Here is a 24,165-nt window from a genome sequence, read left to right on the forward strand (position 1 = left end):
CATTTCTTTGCACACGAGTTAGCTGGTTCAGTGAAGGAGTGTGAGGTGGGCGCTGAGTGGAGGGGTTGGGGAGCGTTGCTAGGGAATCAGCAGAGGTAGCGTCCCAGCTGGTCTCCGTTACTATGGTGAAGCAGAGATTACAGTACAGTAGGGTCGGGGTATATTGTGACTTTAAAAACGATTTTTTTATATCGTGGCTACCAAATTTATCGAAATTTTCCTATACATAGCGATAATTTTTTTTTTTACTTCGCGAGGGAAATCGGGCAGGAAATATTTAAAATGTACCGCCATGGCAAACAAATGCGTTATTTGCTCACCAAAGGTGCTACCGTGGCTGCTCACTCATGCATTCACGCTCACCTGCTCAGTCTTTCTGAGTGAGTGACGAGAAAGCAGCCGAGTCTGCTGCAGATTACGACTTCTAAGGTGAGAGTAAATGGGTTGCTAGTGACGTGAAAAGTGAAGTGAAGATAATGGAAAGCTTAATGGAAAAGATTTAAAACTGTAACTAATAGTTTTGGTGTTCATTTATGTAGGTGTGGGATTGTCAAGTGAGGGTGGCAGTGTGGCGTCCACTGCCGAGTCTGGTGTTCCTTGATATTGATACTGACATTGAAATAGCCTGTTGGTCCTGAGTCTAGTGTTCATTGGTGCTTTAGTTAGTAAGAAAATTAACTCGTTAAGTCAAGTTTAGTCACTATTTTTGGCCTCCAGAACCTAACCCTATTTTCCCCATTGATTACATGTAATTATATATCGTGATTTAGTATATAGCAAACATCATTGGACCCTATCTCGCGATATATCTCAACCCTACTGTACAGTATATGTAAATGCCGAGTCTGTTAAACTTTCATTTGTCTTTTATTTACTGGTTTGGCAATATTATTTTTTGTTGTAACTTATTGATTGGTATTATTTTAATTTATTCCTCACATTTACTGGTACAGTACTGTACATATAATTTTAAGAAAACTATGGCTACGGGAGGAAAATACACACAAGTTTTTTCCTAAATACTCACTGCTAAAATGGGGGATATGTCTTATATGGCCGTGTGTCTTATATACCGTAAAATACAGTTTGGTGTTCTTTATATCATTTATAATTTTTATACATTTAGTACACTTGCCGGAAGATATAGACAATCGGCTTTTTCAGACAGGTGGTCCCCCTATCATTATCAACACCATATTATTATTGTTATTACCCATATCAATAAAATCCATGTACAATATTATGAATATTGTTAATGAGCATTCGTCCCCCGGTTCATCCGGACACCCTCTCCCCCTAATTGTCTAGAAGAACGAAGGTTTATTGGAGTAGCTCTCAAAAGGCTTACAGCAAATATGATTTGACCAGATTTAATTTTACCCATTTCTTAAAATACATACTCTACATAATTTTACCCATTTCTTAAAACCCTCAAGTATCCCTGTTAAAGACAATACAGCACACCCTTCAAATTTGCGGATTTTAAATTCGCAGACCTCGATCATTCGCAGATGATACCCTGGATGTACCCAAGAATGTCTAAGGGTAGTTTTATAAAGTTGCTGTCATTTTCACGGTTGGGACAGGGAGCCATTCGTTCTAGAGACAGTAATTTCTTTTACCTGTATTGTATATACTGTATGTGTGTGTGTGTATCTACACACACACACACATAATACAATACAGGTAAAAGAAATAATTGTTCTAAGGGCAAAAACATAAAGTGAAGATACATTTCTTTGCATACGAGTAAAAATGTACCCCCCCCCCCCGACAGCAAATGTTATTCGCTGCCATTTTGCGAGCCTAACCCTCGCATATTTACTCTTTATTTTTTCGCCCCTTAGGCCCTGCTGTGGGTCGATGACCTGTGCCCAAGTGGGCTGTTCCCCGTGTAAAAAAGAAAAATAATAAAAAAACAAACAAAAAACATACAGTGTTCCCTCGGTTAACGAACTCAATCCGTTCCAGCAGGTTGTTCGTTAACCAAAAAGTTCGTTAACCGAAACCATTGTTTCAATGGGTTTTTGGGTAATTGGTTCCAGCTCACCGAAAATTGCCTAAATTCAACAAAAATAGTAGAAAAGTTCACTTACTTTGAGGTGTGTATGTAGAAGGCTCCTGGATGATGATGATGATGATGATGGGAATTAGAATGGGGGTGGAGGAGAAGGAAGAAGAGAAGGCATTGGGGTGGAAGAGAAGTCGCCCCATGGCACCATTTCACCCATAAAATTTTAGTTCTCTTGGTGTATTTCAAGATTATTTTCTTTAAATCAACACTGCACTGCATTATATATTGTCAATATGTAAAATATATTTCAAAATGACCAATAATTTGCTTGGAAACACAGAAAAAAAGCATTTAGTTGAAGAGAGTCTCAAGCAAGATGTTACCTCCACTGAAAATAGAGAGAGACTAACGCCTGTCTGGTGTGTTAACAGGCTGGATGGCACGCCAGAAACTAGTTTCTTTACCTTCAATTATGTTCAATAATTGTTAAAATGACTAAAAAAGTTAATATTAAACTTTTAAAATTATTGAATAGTATAAACTTCTTGATATTTACTAAAATAGTAAGGAATTTAAGCCCTAGAACCGATTAATGTATTGGCGGACTGATACCAAAGCTGGTTGTCCGGTCAGTGCAAGCGAAAACATGTTGAGGTCGGTTCGTCAGAAATTCGTTAACCGAATTGAAGATTCTTATGGAAGGCAGTTCGTTAACCGAAATTTCGTTAACCGAGGCGTTCGTTAACCGAGGGATCACTGTACTCTATTTAAAAGTTCACATAAATGAGTGTTGGTAGCGAGCTGCAGCACACTGATACTATACACATAAGAAGGCAGGACTTAGACTGCGACATGTGCAGTGTGACACACATACACAGATGTTCAACCAGACATACAATCACACAAACTGTCTACTGTAAGCTGATGGTGGATTTTCCGAACTTTTTAAATATTTCTGGTGAATAGAGGCGTAATCCAAAGCACCCCAGTCTCAAAAAAAAAAAAGAAGCAAATTCCGGTGCACTGAAGTCAAATCAAATTCCAGTGCATTGAAGTCCAATGTGTGTATGTGCGTGCAAGTGTGTGTATATATATACAGTGGTCCCTCGGTTAACAAACACAATTCGTTCCAGAAGGTCATTCGTAAACCAAAACCATTGTTTCAATGGGATTTTGGGTAATTGGTTCCAGCTCACCAAAAATTACATACAAAGTAAAAATTAATGCGGTAAAGTACACTTACTTTGAGGTGTGTATGTAGAAGGCTCCTGGTTGATGATGATGGGAATTAGAAGTGGGGGTGGAGGAGAAGGGAGAAGAGAAGGAAATGGAAGAGAAATCACCCCATGCTTGTTGCTGTCATTTCACCCATAAAATTTTAATTCACTAGGTGTAATTCAAGATTATTTACTTTAAATCAACAATATACTGCACTATATATTGTCAATATGTAAAATAAATTTCGGAATGACCAATAATTGTAGTGTAAAAATGTAAAAATAGTTTATGTTCAAGAGAGTCTCAAGCAAGATGCTTCCTCCACTGACCAGAGATACAAAGTGACGCCTGTTTGGTGTGTTGAGTGGCTGTTTGGCGCACTAAAAACTAGTTTTCTGTACTTCAATTATGTTAAATAATTGTTAAAATGACTAAAAATTTGAATATAAAACTCAGAAAATTATTGAATAGTATAACCTTCTTGATATTTACTCAAATGGGAACGAATTTAAGCCCTAGAACCGATTACTGTACAGTATAGTCTGCATTTAAGTGGTCAATTGAACCCGTGGAGGTCCGCGTAAAACAAGAAACGCATAAATGAAATAACAGAACATCTGGGATTAATTGAAATAGAGACTGGGCCGACCCCCAAACTCCACTTTTTCCGACACAATACCTATGTTGTAGTAAAAATAACATCTTAATTTTATGATGGTATGCACACAATTAATATTTAAGAGAAATACAGTCGCCCGGTTCATGTCAATTCAAATAATGGACTCAACTCCCATCCCCCCCTCTTCCCACGCCCGCTGGCTCCTCCCTCTCTGAGAAATGTTTGGGTGAAAATGCTAGATTTTAAGGTATAGTAATAAATAATACCTCAGACTAAAGTTAGGATAATATAATTAACATTGCTGGATTCCTTGCAGGACAGGGAATATTTTGAATGTAAACGTCATATATTTTGCACAAGACATAAAATTTTTGCTCATTTTCATCATCTTCTTAAATTACATCTTAAATTTGTATGTCTAATGCAAATGTTAAGATGTTTATATTTAAAATGATCACCATCTTGTAAGGCTTCCAGCAATGTAAATTATATATTTTATGAGCTAAAAACATATATATCTTCAGTAAATAAACAAATTATACTTCACCCACATAAATGACGAAATTTACCATACGTAAATGCAAATGTTAAGATGTTTATATTTAAAATGATCACCATCTTGTAAGGCTTCCAGCAATGTAAATTATATATTTTATGAGCTAAAAACATATATATCTTCAGTAAATAAACAAATTATACTTCACCCACATAAATGACGAAATTTACTACGTAATTAAAACATTTCATTCTGGCAAGGTGACCAAATGCGTAAACAAAAACCGCGTAAATCCAAACTATACTGTATTGGCGGACTAATATTCCAGCTGGTGAGCAAGCGAAAACATGTTGAGAGGAATTCGTAAGGAATTCGTTCACTGAATTTTTTTTGTAAACTGAATTGAATATTCTTATGGAACGTAATTCGTTAACCGAAATTTCGTTAACCGAGGGACAACTGTGTGTATATGTATATGTATATATATATATGTATATATATATATATATATATATATATATATATATATATATATATATATATATATATATATATATATATATATATATATATATATATATATATATATATATATATATATATATACACAATCATGCTGTTAACGCCCAACAACGCGGATCACATATACGTCCGTGGCCCATGAAAAAAAAAAAACCCTCACACAACCACCAACACTTCCCTCACAGCACCACCATCTACTTCACACCACCACCGACACCTCCCTCACCCCGGTCACTTCTATTAAATTTTATAAGCAAAAAACAAAAACTCAACCCCCCCCTCCTCCCAGCGAAGGTTTCTGGTTATACAATAGGCTTTAAGTTTGTATCTTGTATAAAATCACAGAATAAAGTTGGGAGATTATAATTTGCATTACTGGAATCCTTGCAAGACAGCGAATAATTTGAATATAAACGTCATATATTTTGCATCAAAGATAATATTTTTGCTCTCTCTAATAAAATTCTTCAATTAGATCTAAAATTTGTATGTTTAATGCAAATTATAGCTTGTTTATATTCAAATTAATCGCTATCTTTTAAGAATTCCAGCAATGTAAATTATATTCTCCCCGGTCACTTCTATGAAATTTTATGAAAAAAACAAAAAGTAATTTAAACAACATAAATAAACAAATAAATACTTCACCAGACCTTCGTGCTAACTGTCAAAGTACACCTCACTTCCCGCTCCCCCTCCCCCCCCCCCATGCACGCTCCCTCCCTCTCTCTCCCCCATCTGCCCAGCCATGGTTTTTGTCTTATATAATGCAGTATCTCAGACTAAATTTAGGCGAATATAATTTTCATTGCTGGAATCCTTGCAAGACAGTGATTAATTTGAATATAAACATCATATATTTTGCACAGGAGATAAAAATTTTGCTCTCTGTAATAAAATTCTTAAATTGGATCTAAAATTTGTATGTCTAATGGAAATTATAGCTTGTTTATATTCAAATTGGTCACTGTCTTGTGAGAATTCCAGCAATGTTAATTATATTCTCCCAGGTCATTTCACTGGCATTTTAAAATGAGAGAAGCTTAGTAGGACTGTTAAATAAACGCACAGAGACCTTCGGCTCAAACTGTCAAACATATCACCTCAACCCCTCTCCTCCCCCCCCCCACGCTCGCTCACTCCCTCCCTCTCTCGCTGGCTGGCTGGCTCCCTTCCTCCCTCCCAGGCAGGGTTTTAGGCTTACAGTTTTTATCTTATATAATATCTCAGACTAAAGTTAGGAGCATATAATTTGCATTGCTGGAATCCTTGCAAGACAGCCAATAATTTGAATATAAACGTCATATATTATGCTCAAGAGATAAAAATTGTAGTACATTAGTGTACAGCACTGTAGTACATTTTATAATATAAAGTTTTTCAACTGTATTTTTGGGTAGATTTACATAAATTTCTTCATTTATTTTCATCCATTTACATGAACACACCATACTAAAAGAAACGTAAAAAAAATAAATGACCTTAGTGCAAAGCTGGAGTGTACATGTACTAAATTGATTACGGTACTAAAATTGTTACGTCTAGTGCAAATTGTAGCTTGTTTATATTCAAATTAATCACTATCTTACAAGAATCCCAGCAATATAAATTATATTCCCCCAGGTCATTTCCCTGGCTTTTTATTAGAGACAAGTTTAGTCACTTAAGGATTGATAAATACACACCTTGGGCGCCAACTGTCAAACGTACTACCTCACCTCCCGCTCCCCTCCCCCCCCATGCTCGCTCCCTCCCTCCCTCTCCCCCATCTGCCCAGCATTGCTGGAATCCTTGTAAGACAGCGACTAATTTGAATATAAACGTCATATATTTTGCACGAGTGTAACTGTACGTATATAGTATTCCACATACACGTGAGTATAAATACAAAGTTTATGTGATGATCGGACAACGTCCATTTCGGTTAACGTCACATTTCCAAGAACATATCTAGGATGTTAACCGGCGCATGACTGTGTGTATATATGTGTGTGTGTGTATATATATATATATATATATATATATATATATATATATATATATATATATATATATATATATATATATATATATATATATATATATATATATATATATATATATATATATATATATATTACTCTTATAGAATACAATACTCAAATTCAAACCTTTAATTTACTTTTTTGGCAAGTGAAGTTAAAGCCTTTGATCCAGCTAAGTCTTTGAACCAAGCCTCTATAGCTGTTTTGGATCTTGGTGTCACCAACCAAAAGTTATCTTTACTGTTTATTTGTTGTTTCTTCCTGGCTGTGTCTGGCAGCTGGTTTGACTCCGCTTTCTTCTTAAGGATGGCATTGAAGTAATTTGCCACCTGAAACAAAATAGAACGTCACCTACACTTATAATATTTTCATGCTAACCTGGCCCGCAAGCCACACTCCTCGTCTATAGCTACAAATTGCTGATTGATTCATAGAAATGTTTGCGTTGCTGTCCATTTATTCAAACTAAATATTTCCACAATTGGTAAGCTGAACTGTTATTCTCTAAAATACAGTGATGTTAAATAACAGGATTATCAAATGATTTCAAGGCATTAGCACTTCAGAGAGGATGTTAGAAAATTTTAAATATTTATCACAAAAGGTCGAAGTCAAAGAAGTCTTTTCATATTTCTTTGTTTTGTATCAGACTTAAAGCAAACAGAAACAATTGAAACAAAAAATAAAGCACAATAGGTAATGAACAATAGTTTGTATGGCTGGATATATCCAAAATAATTTATATAACTGATAAATCTCTGTATAAACATCGCAGTCCGAGAGGAGGTAAAACGCCCAAGGAAACAGCCACTGAACTTTGCGGGAATCTAGCTCATCTTGACACACGGCACAATAGCCAGCAGACGTCAACTCTTAACTATCAACAGATGTCAGCACTGTGATACTTAACCAACAAAAATATTTCTCACACCCACGAGCAAATTATTAAATACTTTATCCACTAACTTGGCATTCCCTATCATAAATACTGTGTTGTAGCAAACAAAGAAATATGAAAAGACTTCTTTGACTTCGACCTTTTGTGATAAATATTTAAAAATTTCTAACATCCTCTCTAAAGTGCTAATGCCTTGAAATCATTTGATAATCCCGTTATTTAACATCACTGTATTTTAGAGAATAACAGTTCAGCTTACCAATTGTGAACATATTTACTTTGAATAAATGGACAGCAGCGCAAACATTTCTATGAATCAATCAGCAATTTTTTAGAACAGGGGTGTGGCCTACAGGCCAGGTTAGCATGGAAAGGGTATAGTATACAGTTACTGTATCCACACTGTACCTAACAGGCAGTCATGCTTATGAGATTCAATTTCCACTTAAGTTTTCATTTGTAAAGTTGTTTTTTACAGTAAAACAGTACTTCTTTTTAATTAAGTGATAACTGTATGAATCCCAGGAAATAGTGGGTATAAATGGATCTGGGCAGTATGGTATATGTTGTGAAAGGCATCCCCTATTTATTATATTAAAAGAGTTGTTCATTTAATGTGATTTTGGTTTATGCAAACTTTTTGCAATGTAACCCTCAAGTATAATGAGGACCCCTTGTACAGCACATTAGTTCATTTGCAAAAAAATTTTGGTTGCCTAGTATAGAGAGTAGCTACATGTGTGGCATGTTGGTAAGGCAAGATCACCATCAAGAAATACATAATGACATATTGGTAATGCACATATACAGCCAATTCAAAAAGAATAGAAGAAAAAGGCATACAAAAGAATATGAAAACATCAAGCAAAGGCATAAAACGTAAACCCAATCAATACTGTATATCAACGCGCCTGAGTTTATCAATAGTTTTCTATTCCACCGGACCCTGGGGTCTCGATACTTTTTGGCTCTACATACCTCCATAAAAGGCACCTCATAAAATAAGATTCATTATCTTATTCTTTTATATTTTATGAATGATTCTTAAACTTAATTGTATAACTATACATACTGTACTGTAACGTAGAAACAATAATAAAGAAACAAACCTTAGCAGGGGTGATGGAAGTGTTCTGTGCACTGCCGTACTCATCTTGGATTTGTGGCCGATGTATGAAACCTTGTTTAACACTAACATCATCCAATTCATCCTGAAACACACAATGAATCATAAAATATACAGCAAAAGCTCCTTAGTTCAAACTAGAGGGGAAAAGGGGGCTTGAAATACCAGGTACAGATATCCTCCAATCTACCATCTCCCTATCTACGATATTCCTCTTTAATGATGATGACATAAACAATCAGCATGAACGATGGTCTTTGTGTGGCCAAAGCACTTTACAGTCACAAAAAAATTAGCAAAAATTACTTCACAGTCACCAAAACAGAGTACAATGTGAACATTGGTGATGTCCTCTCACTGTAAAGTAAAAAAAAACACCGATAAGTTACAACACCGATACTGACCGATAATTGTTGAACTACACGATCTTGGTACTTTATTGCACCGGGTGGGCACTTGGTGGTGCTCATAAGGTGCAAACTGCCATTATTGTGAAGATAAACACATTTAGTTTCTTCACAAAATGAAGCAAAATCGCCAAGACAAAGGCAAAGTTAGGTTAGGTTAAGCCAGGTTTTATTAGGTTGGGTTTTGTCAGTTTTCTGCAAGTTTTTACCACAAAATTTCCCTCTACTTCAAAGCCCTGCCCACTTTGTGAGACCAAAATTGTATTTTCATAAGTAAAAACAAAGTCAAAATAACTCTAAATATAAAAAATTGCAACAAAAATATGATATGTATGCCTTTATTTTCTATCTCCCTATACAGTATAAAAATCACTATATAATTCAATGATTGTAGTCTAGTGAATCTTTGCCCAAAAGTCTCAAAGAGAGTTAAAAGAATTACTTGAAAACATTAACTTTCAAGACATGAGTGGAAAAAAGTTTGAAATAAAGAACATTTACATTCGAAGTCACAAACAAATTCATGGTTTTGGAGAACACCCAGTGTTAAGCCTCCTCTTTTCACTAATTATTATGTATATCAAGATATATGACAACAAATATATAAAGCAACAGATAAGAATGACCATTTTATAAAGAGTAGAATCACATGTAAAGGTGTCGTTTAAGATGAACATTACAGGGAGTGTGTGCTTGGCGGATAATTGCTAAAGTACTCTATTAAACCCAGACATAACCACTTTCATTTGGATGTTAGGTGAGGTCCTTCTGGTTCCTCTGGCTAAATTAGGCTAGACATAGGTAGTCCCTGACTTACGACTGACTCAACTTATGTCAATTCGCACTTACGACCTGCTCTGACCTTACGACCATCTGCACATACGACCGCCGCAGTCGTGACCAAAAATTTTTTCAAACGATGCGCGCATTTTCTATACCGAAACGTTTCCGTCCCGAGTGAGAGGGTGGCTGGCTTGGGTCACCGTGTGGTTACACTCACTCAGTGCAGCGCTTAGTTGGTGTTTGGCTCTACTGATTCCGCTGTGTACTTACGTTATTATCGTATTTAATTGACTTTACAATGACTGGAAAGCGTACAAGTGAGAGTGCTGGTGGTGCTCCGAGGAAAAGGAGACAAGCAATTACTTTTGAGATGAAAATGAAGATAATAATGCAATATGAGAATGGGAAAACTGTAGCAACAATCTCACGCGACCTAGGTTACTCGCACTCGACCATATCCACTATTCTGAAGGACAAGGAACGTATTCGTGATGTAGTGAAAGGAACAACACCTATAAAGGGAACTATAATTTCGAAGAAAGGACAAGGTCCTATTCACGAAATGGAAAAATTATTGGTGATATGGATAGAAGACCAAATACAGAAGCGTGTACCCTAAGCCTTCTAACCTTACAGGCTAAAGCAAGAAGCCTGTTCCAAAGCCTGAAGGAGCAGGCAGGAGATGAATGTGAGCAAACCTTTACAGCAAGTCATGGGTGGTTTAATAGATTTAAAAAATGCTACAGTTTACACAATGTTTAGGTTAGTGGAGAGGCAACTAGTGCTGATGTTGGTGCTGCCGAAGCTTTTAAGGAGGAGTTAGATGATGTGCTTGTGGAAGGGAATTATTTGTCTGAGCAAATATTCAATGTGGATGAGACTGGATTATTGTGGAAGCGCATGCCTGAGCGGACATACATCCACAAAGAGGCGAAAACAATGCCGGGATTCAAGGCACTCAAGGACAGAATTACACTTCTGTTGGGGGAAATGTTGCTGGTTTCAAGCTAAAGCCCTTCATGATCTAACATTCAGAGAACCCCAGGGCTTTTAAACATGTCAGCAAGCACACACTGCCCGTGTTTTATCGCAGTAACAAGAAAGCCTGGATGACCATTGTACTGTTTGAGGATTGGTTCATGACTTGTTTCATTCCACGAGCCAAGGAGTATTGTCTGCAACAACGGATTCCATTCAAGATTTTGCTGATTTTTGGATAATGCTCAGGGACACCCACCACACCTGGACGACATGCACCCTGATGTTAAGGTAGTGTACATTCCACCTAACACTACCTCTGTCATCCAACCCATGGATCAAGGTGCTATTGCTGCCTTTAAAGCGTATTATTTACGTACAACCTTCGCTCAGGCTGTTGCTGCTACAGAAGGTGAGAAAACGCTCAGAGAGTTTTGGAAAGAGTACAACGTTTTGTCATGTATAAAGAACATTAGTGCAGCATGGGCTCACGTTACAAAACATTGCAGGAATGGAATATGGAAGAAAGTCCTGAAAAGATATGTAAACAGTTTTAGAGGATTTAATGAAAATGAAGTTATTTCGGATATTAGTAAAAAGATAGTGGAGTTAGGTAAACAGCTTCAGTTAGAAATTGATAATGAAGATGTTGAACAGTTGGTTGAAAGTGTAGCAGAAGAGCTTAGTAACAAAGATCTCATTGAACTGGAAGCACACAAAGATGCAGAGGAAAAACCCAGTCTAAATGTAGAAGAAGGACCTACACCCCCCAAAAAGTTTTCAGTGAAGCAAATGGCAGGGACATTTGCTACAATTAATAAAGGAATGCAAATGTTTGATGGCATGGATCAAAATTATGAGCGTTTTGCCAAAGTTGACAGAATGATCCAAGATGCACTTGCTTGCTACAGAGAAATTTATAATTGCAGTCTAAATTGGACATCTATTTTAAAAAGTCCCCCATTGCTGTCTCCTCACGCCCCCACCAGTGCTGCCTCTTCACTCCCGCAAGATGATCCAATACCTTCAACCAGCAAGTTTCCACAGTACATAAACCTGTCTGAAGAAAGCGACATTGATGACCCACCCAGCCCTGTCTCTTTCTCTGCTTCATCCAATTTATATAGTCTCCATGTATACCTGTAAATAGAAAATTATGGGGGCCCCGTGTGCATTCAGCTGACTACATTAAAGGTAAGTGCTCAGTCACACTGTATCCATTCCTCATTATTTATTACTTTTACTGTACTGTATTTCACTGTAGATTTTATGTTTTTTTTTTTTTCGGACTTACGACCATTCTGATTTACGACCTGGATTTGGGTCCCTAACCCCGTCATAAGTAGGGAAGCACCTGTATAATGATATTTAAGTTGTTAGGTTAAGTTCTTTATCTTTTTTGTTTGGCAAAATTTATTTCCTCCACCATTTTTTGGATGTTCTTGATAAACCAATGAACTTTTTTTCTACTAAAAAGTTTCTGGTTAATATCGACGACTGACCCGCTGATGAGTTATTTGTTTTGGTGTATATTTTCTTAATACTTTCATCAGTGAGTAATCATTTCTTGTGGAAATGCTTCGATTGGTAGATATTTAGGCGCCTAAGGTGCACATTATTTTGTCTTCTTGGCAGTAATGCAGCAGGTGTTAAATTATGCTAGGTTTCATGTTAAGGTTAGGTTAGGTTATTAGAAAAATTGTACAAACTACAATAGTGTCCTCTATAAAACACGGTGAAATTGAAGCATTTTAGGTTAGGTTAGATTAAGTTGGGTTATAAAAAATGCACAAACTACGACAGTGTCTTTTATAAAATAGTAAAATTGCGGCGTTTTTATAACTGTTTACAACGCAAAATAGCCGACGTGTCAGTTGTCAATAAGGTATTATTGCGTTTACACACCGTTCATTCCTACCACTAATTTATTATCATATTCGAAAAAGACGTCTAATTATAAGATAATTTTCATCTATTGCATTACCAGCGGAAATGTATAATAACGGAGATAGCATATCCCAAATTTTCTCTATTTTCTTCCATTAATCTTCCTCCATTATCGCCTGCCTCACTAATAATAATAATAATAATAATAATTAACGGTTTATTGAAAGAGCTTGGCAGCCAGAAGGCTGAAAATATACAGTTACATATTTGGGGAATGGGTTTCGAATTATAAATAATATACAAGTAACATAAGTGATACAAATAAGATATATAATAACTAGATGGGGAAAAGCTCAAACTACAGGGCATTTCAACATAGTGACAGTGCAAGTAGTATTTACTGGGAGTGAATACACTGGTTTATTACAAGTTATTGATAATTTTTACAATGGTTGGGACTGGGCTGTTCTTATAGCGATCAGTTCGTGCACGTATGGGCTGGATGCGGTTGTGGTGTCGAACCTCCAACACCGAGTGTCTCCTTCATAAATCATCACGCGCAAGCGTTCCTGTACACGTCACGCAGCCAATCAAAAGCGTTTTTGCTTTTGGAACCAATTAAAATGATTATGGGTTTAATTCGCAGTATATTTGGCCCAATCAAATTCTAGTTTTATTTTGGGTCTCTCATATTTTGAAATTCAAGTTCAGTTCCGACCATGGAAGTCTGCGATGGGTGTCACTTAAAGTATATGGAGCTGATTGCGAGTTTTTGGAAAAAAAACTTAGAAACTCTAGCATTTTTTCGATCACATGGTGTTCTTCCAACCTCAGTAAAGTGTACTAAGAGCAAGACAATGTAAATATCGCAAAGACCAACATATGTGGCGTTGGGTAAGAATCCCAGAATGCAACGACGAACAAGAACCAGGCCAATAAGGTAAGAAATAGGTGATTCCATCATATGGTGAGAGTCAGTTAGGTTAGGTTTGGTTTTTGTTTTTCTAGTGTGTTTTGGTGTATTTTGCCATGATTTTTTTCAGAAAACGTCCAACGAAAAAAATTCGAAAAAAACCCCGGCTATTTTCCACCAGAAATGAAGGTCATACTCGGTCTAAACACACACAAATACACTAGAAAAATATATTTTTGACTTTCTAACAGAACGGTGTGACAATGCAAATTTACCGTCAATAATTACAAAGTTTCCTAACTGCCCTCCATAACCTGGGTATCAGTTTTTAAATACTAAACTTTTTTTTTTGTAATAAGTTAGGTTAGGTTGCAATGGGTTTGGTTTCATCAGGTTTTAACGTGTTTTCACGCCACAATTTCCCTCTACCTCAAAGTCCTGCTCATCTGTGATCAAAATTGCGAATTTTACGTGAAATCTAAAAGTAAAAAAAAAAATATACAATATATTAATTTCTGACAAAAATACTATAAAGGACTTTTTTTTTTGCTCTAACTGCCTGTATACAAATCAATACAGCGTTCCGTGCATAATCACTACAGAATAATAGGACCCTATTAGTATTAAAAGCTACTGCCTTAAAATAAATTAAAACTTCAGTTCTTCCACTTGGAAAAAGACAGATTCTGAAATGGCTCCCCCCCCTACACTACGGCGGAATTTTCAAGTTTAATAATATCACATGAGAGAACTATACCTCTTTTTGCTTAGCATCTTGTGGATATACATCAGGTGGCCCTAATTTTTGTCTTTTGAGCGGGCGCTTCTCGGCTGAGGGAATAGCCATCATCTTGTTGACCTGTGGCGGCGTGGTCGCTTACACCACCGTCACCCTTAAGGCCACATCATACACTATCTCCCCACACGATATATAAATGTAAAGTGGCAGAAAAGGGGGCACATTTGTTCTCTTAATGTATTATAAGTAATAAGTATATTATTACTTTGTTCTCAACGGATTATTTCTCTTATTACTTAATTTCTCGGGCTCTTGAATGTGTTTCAACGTTTACCAGTCAGTCACCAGTGTTGATCCAGCTTCCAGCTGTCCTTCAAGGATTTCACGCTTGGTGCTGGCATAACATTCTCTGGCAGTTTTTATATACTGATAACTTCTTTAAATTAAGGTTCTGACCTCTAGTGGGATGCTTATAAACGTCTGTTAAATCATCCCTTGTTCATTAATAATATAAACTAAGCAATTGGAGGTGTTCTAATCTTTCTAGGCAAGGCCGGCGTTAGCCTATTTGGCGCCCTTAGCAGGACTGCAGTCGGCGCCCCCACCCACCTCCCACTTCACGATTGGGTTTGCCCACAAAGTAATCAAGATTCCATATTGAAGAAACTGTTTACCTTACACTGATATATTTTAATTTGCTAATACATACTAAAGGTCCATAAGAGTCCCGATCCTGACATGGTGCATCCTAGAGTGCTAAGAGAGTTGTGCAACGAGCTTGCAGAGCCCCTGAAGATCCTGTTTTGTAAATGCCTGGATGAACAAATGGTCCCCAGTGAATGGAAAGTGGCTTATGTGAGTCCTATCTTCAAGAAGGGCGATCGGCACTCCACGAACAACTATAGACCAGTGAGCCTGACCAGCATAATATGTAAGGTACTTGAGAGTATTATCAGAGATGTCACAATGGAACATCTAATACAAAACAATCTTGTAAAGGATTGCCAACACGGTTTTATGCCGGGGCGCTCCTGCTTAACACAATTGCTCAAGGTATTGGATATTTGGACCCATATTCTGGAACGGGGTGGTAATATCGACAATATTGACCTAGATTTTGCCAAGGCTTTCGACAGTGTACCCCATGAAAGGCTGAAAATCAAACTGGAAGGGTACTGAATTCGGGGAAATGTCCTTGCATGGATAGAAGACTTTCTACATGACCGCTAGCAGTGTGTGGTGATTAATGGCACGGAAACAATACCCGTAACAAGCGGACCACAGAAAAGGTATGGGCCCGCTAAGAGTTTGTTTATAAATGACATGCCTGACGTTTACATCATCCAAATTGCAGACAAAAGCGATTCGAAAAAGAACAAACCGGACTGTGAAGAGCCGCAGAAGGACCTCTTAGCTCCAGAACACGAAGAAATGGCTGCTGAGATCCAATGTCACGAAGTGTAAGAGGATGCACCTGGGGCGTACCAACGGTAAGAAAGGCATCATACCTCCCAACGGGATGAAGAAATGCACTAGTTGAGACTGTGTGAGAAGGACCAGGTGTATGTTGACAAACCACCCAAAAAAAAACCAGCAAATAAATTATTAGGCTCAGAATCATTCAGACAGACCGTCCCGTGACGATCTTCAGGAGGAAGGCTTCCCATCTGGAGTACTGTCACCCCATCTGGTCCCCGAGATATGCTAGGACTGTCAGCTGAAAAACAGGAGTGCCACCAAACTCCTTCTGGCACCCAGCTACCCTGAGGATCGCCTAAACACTGCATACATTACCACTGATCCAAGAATTGTAACCAGATCTACTGAGCACCTTGCGGTTTAGGAAATCTTGTCATGTACACTGTCTATAGAGCGACAATTGACAGATGAAATAGTTTTTGACAATGTCACTGAAGAATTTGCCAACAAAAAAACAAGAAAAGTTACTTTGTGTAAAAGTTGTAGTTTTCATTTCAGAAATAAAGATGGTCCTAATTTTTTACACTTTTTTACTTTTTTCCCCTATCCTATATGTCGTTTTTGCTTTTTGTTTAACTGTTACTGTGAGAGGTTGGAGTCATAGACCACGTTTTTTATAGACTTTATTCTAACAGCGTCAGCTGGAGACTGGCAACCGGGCGCTGCCAAAGACAAGCCCCCATCTCAACATGGGAAAACATATCTGTTACGATGGTACAATCTTACATCTCCCCCCCAAGTTAAAAGGAAATGACAATGCATTTAGACTAACAAGGAAAACAATGCATTCACTTAAAAACAACAATAATGCGGGAAAAAACAGGTCAAACAAAGGGAAAAAAAAAAAAAACAAAAAAAACCTCTAAACTGATTTTACATCACATACACTACACAATCATTAGCATAGCAGCCCGGAGGCCTCGGCCTCTCCTGGGCCTAACCCTTCGACTGGGGAGGGGCCGTGGGTGCGGAGGAGGCGCAGGTATGGAGAACACAGCAGAAGAGGCCAGGAGGCACAACGGTGCACCACCGGAGTAGTAGGCACAGGTGTGGAGCCGTTTCGCAGTGGCGTCTGTTGCCGGATGGACACGACACCGCAACCTGAGCCATACTGCCTGTGAGGGCGAGCTTCCACCACTATGCCTGTCCTGTCCCAGGCGAAAGTAGCGCTGCGTCCTGCACACCTGCGATGCCCGGCTGGGGGAGCCAGCTGGCAGGGATCCTCCCTCCGCGACAGGACCCATCACCAATGTTTTCAGCCAAACACCTCCCTCATCACGAAGTGCCGCCGCCAGTGCTGGTCCACGTATAGTGCTGTCTGGCACGGGAACGCCGTCACGCAGGCAGCGGCGGTGTTGGCAGAGACCAGGCGGGCGACGCTTGTTCACCCCCTGCAGAGGCGTGTTCGGGTACTGGAGGAGGGCCTGGGATGTCTATCGCGGTCCAGGCTACCCCCCGGGCCAGTGTTGTTGGCATCCTGAGGCCCTCTTGGCAGCCTCGACCCCAACCTCAGCCCTGCTGCCATTGGACTGGGGAAGTGCGTCTGGAAAAACGGAGGCGCACCTCGACCCCCAGCAACGAGAAATCTGTCATCTCAAGGCTGTGGGTTGAGTACCTCCATCTGCCAGAATCTGCCCAGGTGCCCCCACCCCCTGAGTAGTAGGCCCGCAGACTGGCGTGATTTTTCCAGAGGTGGCCTCGTTGGGGAGAGTGGGCGATCTCCAGCCAGCCTGTCAGTCGGTCCCAGCGCGCATATGCTGCTGATGCGTGCGGCCCTGCAGGTGGAACAAATCGGCCACCACTTGTTGTTGAAAAGGGATAGTCTGTAGCTGAGGTCCAGAACCAACGACTCCAGGAGGCTGGGAAGAGCGTGGGTCTGCGCCGCCTTTACCGGGACCGATGATACCGCAGGTCACCCTCCCATGCCAGGCCAATAGACAGACTGCGGGCCCGCCACAGGCATTGAGTCAGGCCCTGGTGCCCCCATGCAGGTAACATGGCGACCCGGTGGCGGAGGGAGTCCCTAAGGGATGATAGCATGCGCAGCCCTGAATTAAAGGTGTGGGTGACCAAACCCTGACCACAATAACCTGTCCCTCACCGTCTGGTATGTGGTACCTCCTGTAGACTTAGTACGCCCTTATATCGACACGCCTGAATCTGGTACACACTGGGTCGTCCGCCGCCCGCTTGCATACTGTGTCTTCGTCCGCCAGTGATGCCATCCTGAATCAGTGCTGCGATTGTGACTGCACCACACTGCAGCGCACAGGTCTGGTCCATGTCCTCCGCATCAGAGCGCCGCCCTGAGGGAGAGAAAGCGGGATAGGGGCGTCAGCTGCACAGTTCCGCGCTTCCTGGCGTATTTGACCGTGAATGGGCAGGTCTTCTCCTCGAGCCTGAACAGGCGTGGATTCGCGCCACATCCGTGAAGCTCTGTCTTCTTAAACCAACTAAGGGCGGTGGTCACCGTCCTGGGAATGATATAAGTTCAGGCAGCCAAGGAAGAGGAACAACCTGGCCTTGCGCAGAGCGCACCTGGCAAGGGCCTCCCTTCTGCCTTCTAACCGGCCTCGGCCGTGTCAGATCGTACTACCACGCAGAGCCAACGCCACCTCTCTACTGCAGCAGAAGGGCGTCTCTGGAGAAGCACAGGCCTGAGTATTGATACGGGACGGCAAGCCGATGCCACTCCCTGCTCCAATCAGCGGCATGCCGTGGAAGCCCTGGTTCAATAAGTAGTACACCAAACCGTCTCTGGCAACTGACCGGGTGGGCCTGGCAGGAAAACTTGAGCACGCAGCTGGTCGTCCCAATACACCTGCTTGCCCACTGGCTTCTTGAGGAAGCTCACCGGGAGGGGCCATCACAGGTGCAATGATGGCAAAGGGAGCCAGCGATTAACCAGGCCATGCCAGGACCTGATGTCAGTGATTGATAGCTTGATCCTGCGAAGTCGCCGGTGATGGCTGACAGACGTTGGGCAGTGGGCTGAGTACGGAATCCCACCCAGGAGAAACACAGGCTGTTTCACCCCGCAGAACCGAACTTTTTTCTGGTTTCTGGCGTGATACCTGTGCGAGCGCAGGAGTCTCTGAAAAAATCGTAAATTATTGCCAGAACGCCCCTTCACACTGGAGTCGATGTCATCCGCGCGCGCTTATGCTTGCAGGGGCACATCTCGAATAACGTCGTCCGCCTCTTGGTGTAAGCATCTGATGCTGAAACAGCGTCCCATCAGGCGTCCTGCAGTATCGAAAACGTCCCCGGCGATGAATGTGGTCAGGCATCTACTGTCCTCCTCCAACTCACTTGATGAAATCTCCAATAGGCGTGGCGACGGTTTGAGAGCGAGTGCACTGGCACCCCAGACACCATGTCGAATAGGTGCAGCGGTGTGTGGTGCGTCTCCCTCAACAACTGCATTGGCGTTGGGAGTCTGTTGCCTGGAATGACCGTTTTTCTTGGCCACCGACCATCCTGGCGCGCACCATTCCGTAGCCTCACCAGCAGGCACTGGCTGGATGACGCCTCTCGGCATCCTCCTCCAGCTGGGCCTTCACCTCCGCGCTGATGTTTCGGGGCGGAGCGGGTGTATTCTACCGGCGCGTGGGGAGGTCGTGCCGGGCGTCAGGTGGATCGATGCAGTGAGACCAGTCGCGGCTGGCGTGGGACCTGCTGGTGTTGAATGCAGTAGACGAAAGGCGCCGTGAGGTAGCCATGCCTCCAGCCTGGCCACATTCTCCTCCGAAAGGCAAGGGTAGCCTCAACTGGCCTCGGCGCAGAAACGGCTGCTCTCAGGTAAACGGTTCGGAGGTAGATCGTCGGCGGTGTGCCCGGCTCCCCTCCATCGCCCGGCAGCCACAGCACGTCTATGGGCAGAGTCGACAGGCACCAGAAGTTGGGCGCCACAGGCCTCAGCCAGATAGAGGGCCTTGGCTGTCTGCACAAGTAGACCTCTTGGACGGTGGACCCTCGTCCACACACCGAGGAGCGGCGGCGAGCGGACCCCAGACATGAGCTGTTGTTCGCCACGTCGCGCCAAGCCATTCGCAGGGCGGGGAACCTTGCCCGGACACAAACCGATGTGGAGCAGGGATGCGCCTGCCACACCTGGCACCACGTTAACCGGCTACAGCCAGCACAGGGTTAAGCGAAGAGTACTGACCTGGAACCATAACCTGGGGTGGCGGGATGGCTGGGCTGTTGCCATTTGTAACAGCGCCTGGCCCTCACTAGGAGCACTTAGAACTGACTTACTCCTACAACACCTTTTTGTTGACTAACCTTACAGCACTTGCGACATAGCCCCTTGGGGGTGCACTACCAGGGCATGTGACACTGCAGTTCCCCAGTGCAGCGACTGGGGTGTCCCATGGGGCAGCTGCCTCGGAGCTCACCCGTGACGTCATCACCATCCGCCACTGCCTCCGTGTCTATTTCCCACCCTCCCTAGCCCAGGCAGTACGACACAATACAGCATCTCCTCCTGCCTCAAATAACATGCATTTTGTTTCTAAGCACTTCAACACTATTACTCTTCATTACCCCCTGGAAAATTTCCCTTTTCAGCGCTGGGCTACTCCTGGGCCACCACTCTTTACGCGTAATAGCATGTACTCAGAGGTCGTTATCTGCGTTGGGACATTCAAATTCCCCACTCTCACTGCCTCTGAGAAGCATCGTTGATATTTCATGGGCTCCCTCTTCACCCTTGTTTGCTGTTGAAAAAACTCGTTCCATTCACAGCTTGGTTTGAAGATTGAAGAACCATTCCACTGTTGATGGCGTCAGGGCTTTTTTGGGCGAGCTGCTCCACTGACCGCTGGGGTATTTCAGGTCAATCACCCTTTATGGAGTGCGGGACGCAGTCAGGCGAATGTGGAGTGTGGCCACCAGTTGTGGCCACCGGTTCAACAACACCCATGACTCCATGGATCGCCTCTCCATGTGTCCTAAACGCAGCTGCTGGCATTTCTGCCTCACACTTCTCTGGGCGACGCTGCCTGGGGGGCTTCATGACCGGCATAGAAGCATGACCACCGCCAGCACCTAGAGAGACGCCATCTGAGCCATCAATGCACTCATGGCTTTCTGCTGGGCGCGCGTGGGTATTTCCCGGCCGGTGTAAGCCCTGGCGTCCCCTTGAGGGGCGTCGAGAATCGTGGGCGATGTACTGGGGGCCATATCGGCGTTCTTGTCAGGGCTGCTGGCCAGCGTGTGGGCCCGACATATCCCTACTCACTGTGCGCCATATGTATGAGAGGTTGGAGTCATAACCACGTTCTTTATAGACTTTTATTCTAACAGCGTCAGCTGAAGACGCTAACAACCAGGCGCGCTGCCAAAGACAAAGCCCCCCATCTCAACATGGAAAAACATATATCGTACGATGGTACAATCTTACAGTTGCCTTATAATACTTATAAGGTTTAAGTATGTTTGGTGTGTATTTAAAGCATACTATATTTGAGTATGTGAAAGTACAGTAATATTATAATGGTACACAAACTATTTAATATATATATATATATATATATATATATATATATATATATATATATATATATATATATATATATATATATACAAGAGTGAGTCACTGTGCAATATGTATTTTTGTGGGGCACGGGGGCGGTAACCTCTTACGCTCCCGGGCGGCACACACTCTAGCTACGCCACTGGCACAGGGCAGTGTATTGGCCAGCTGTTGTTTGTTTATTTCATAAATGACATGCCTGACGTTGTACACTCCTCCATACAAATGTTTGCCGATGACGCTAAGTTATTTCGGGAAATTAAGAACCAAGCGGATGAAGAGCTGCAGAAGGACCTCTGCAGGGCCGATTCAGGAGGGGCAAAGTGGGCAGCTGCCCAGGGGCCTCCACAATCTGGGGCCTCCACATATTACAATATTTTATTTATTTGTTTATTCATTTGGATTATTTTTATTTTCATTCTTAAAATTCATGTTTATCTATTCCATCACGTAAAACTATGTTCAGCAAGAAGCGTGATAGAAATTAGGCTAGCTACTCCTTGAAATTCATGAATACCTGGTTTTCCTATGAACCGACTTGAAACCACATGAATGTATGAGGGCCTGAGCTGCCACCATTTATGAGGGCCACTACTGCCACCTTTTATGAGGGCCACTACTGCCACCTTTTATGAGGGCCTCTGTGTGCCAGTAACAATTCCTTTTACTCTCATACTTATTACCATTGGTAGGGTGACGAGAGGAGGCTCGTGGGTAGATGTAATGATAGTATCAAGCAATAGGGAAGAAATAACGGTAAATACTGTAGGTAAATAATAGACACAATTATACAAATACAAAATTTATTTAAACATGAATATGAAATTAGGAGAAAGAATTCATTTGTACCAACAGACGAAATCTAGTACTGTACTAGGCCCTCAGGCTCAACATACTCACACCATTACTGGGTGGACATAATAACACTTCCAACCCTACTGGGTGGACATACTCAATAACACAACTATTATAGTCACTTAGCACCATAAAGACCAGGGCAACTGCCACTACAACACTCAGTCGTCAGGGGTGATACTCAAGCAACAGCCATGGGGTCCAGCCACCATGGAGTACTATCCGACGAACTCTGGAGATCCCAGTGGATTAATTCCACCACACAAATAGCCCTACTGAGTTAGACACTCATCCACCAATGATGGGGGCTGGTAGTGGTGTGTGGCTTGGTGATCCGGCGTCACCTCGTGGACCGAGCGTTAGGGCTAGACGAGCCAGCTATGGGGGCTATAGGTAGTCTGAAGTGTCTGACGGCCGGGTCTCACGAAGGTAACTGATCCTACTGGACCTCGGACATCTCCCCAGACATAGTGGATACAACATCCACGCTACAGACCCGGCCTAGGCTGCGTTAGGGACCTGTATGGATGAAGGGACGGGCACTCACTAACGGTAGAAATGCCCGCGGCGCCCTCACTCAAACCACACCAGGGAGCCCACCTACTTCTATTCCGATGAATTAATTTACTGTACACTCTGACGTTGAAACTGAGACTATGAACTCAGTTTCATTCCCTACTATTATCTTCATTAACAATGCTCTGACTCAGCTATCAAAAGCAAAATTACATTGATTACGAAGGGTTGGATGGCAACAGGTCCCAACATACAGCGTCTGCTACTAAATCCGTGGATTATATTCAAAGTTCCCATAAGACAAAGACGGGGAAACAGAGAAAACGGGGGACGTTTCCACTGGGGGACTCAAGAGGGTTTTGTGGACGTTTGAGCGTAATATGAATCCTTAAGGTTTTCAGGTTAGCCGTTATCACGATCATTACAAATGCCTCCAGTGTGTTTGTGTGTGTTGGGAATTTGTACACCATCAATAAATATACAGTTAATTAAAAATTTCTCAATGTTCTAATTTCCTCAATATAACTGCATATGGCTTCAAAATTCTCCAAAGAAGTGTTCAAATTTCAAAATTTTCTCGGGGGGCTTACAGCACCCCCCGGAACTCCCAGATATGTAGGCTCGCTTCACTCGCCACCCCACCCTCTTGGGTAGTTATATTGAAGGGGGCCTCCACAAAGAGGCTGCCCATGGGCCTCCACAGGTCTAAATCCGGCACTGGACCTCTGTGGGCTCCAGGAATGGTCGAAGGAATGGCTGCTGAGATTCAATGTCACGAAGTGTAAGAGGATGCACCTGAAGCGTACCAACGGTAAGGAGGCGTATCATATGTCCCAACGGGATGAAGAAACTGCACTAGTTGAGACTGAATGAGAAGGACCTAGGTGTGTATGTTGACAATCAGCTGAAGTTCTCGGGCCATTGCGAGAAGAAGGTAAACCAGGCAAATAAATTATTGGGTCTTATAAAAAGGTCGTTTAGATATCTAGACGGTCCGTCCCTCGTAACGATCTTCAAGAGTGAAGTGCTTCCCCATCTGGAGTACTGTCACCCCATCTGGTCCCCGAGATATGCTAGGGACTGTCAGTTGGTTGAAAATGTTCAAAGGAGGGCCACCAGACTGGTGCCTGCATTTCGGCACCTCAGCTACCC

The 24,165-nt window shown here is 41.9% G+C and overlaps 1 protein-coding gene across 1 annotated transcript in view; it reads right to left on the reverse strand.

Moving 5' to 3' along the window:
* LOC121858309 (mediator of RNA polymerase II transcription subunit 12-like protein) overlaps nt 1-14,961 on the reverse strand; it is a gene marked incomplete at its 3' end in the record, with an annotated part of 265,779 nt that extends 250,818 nt beyond the window's left edge. Inside the window, 3 exon segments of the mRNA XM_042354642.1 lie at nt 7,031-7,222; nt 8,901-9,002; nt 14,643-14,961. Of these exon segments, the coding sequence (XP_042210576.1) occupies nt 7,031-7,222; nt 8,901-9,002; nt 14,643-14,735 (387 nt within the window).
* Nucleotides 14,962-24,165: the final 9,204 nt, after the last annotated feature.

The sequence above is a fragment of the Homarus americanus genome, unplaced genomic scaffold, assembly GCF_018991925.1.
Source record: "Homarus americanus isolate GMGI-L3 unplaced genomic scaffold, GMGI_Hamer_2.0 scaffold57980, whole genome shotgun sequence".
Classification (NCBI taxonomy): domain Eukaryota; kingdom Metazoa; phylum Arthropoda; class Malacostraca; order Decapoda; family Nephropidae; genus Homarus; species Homarus americanus.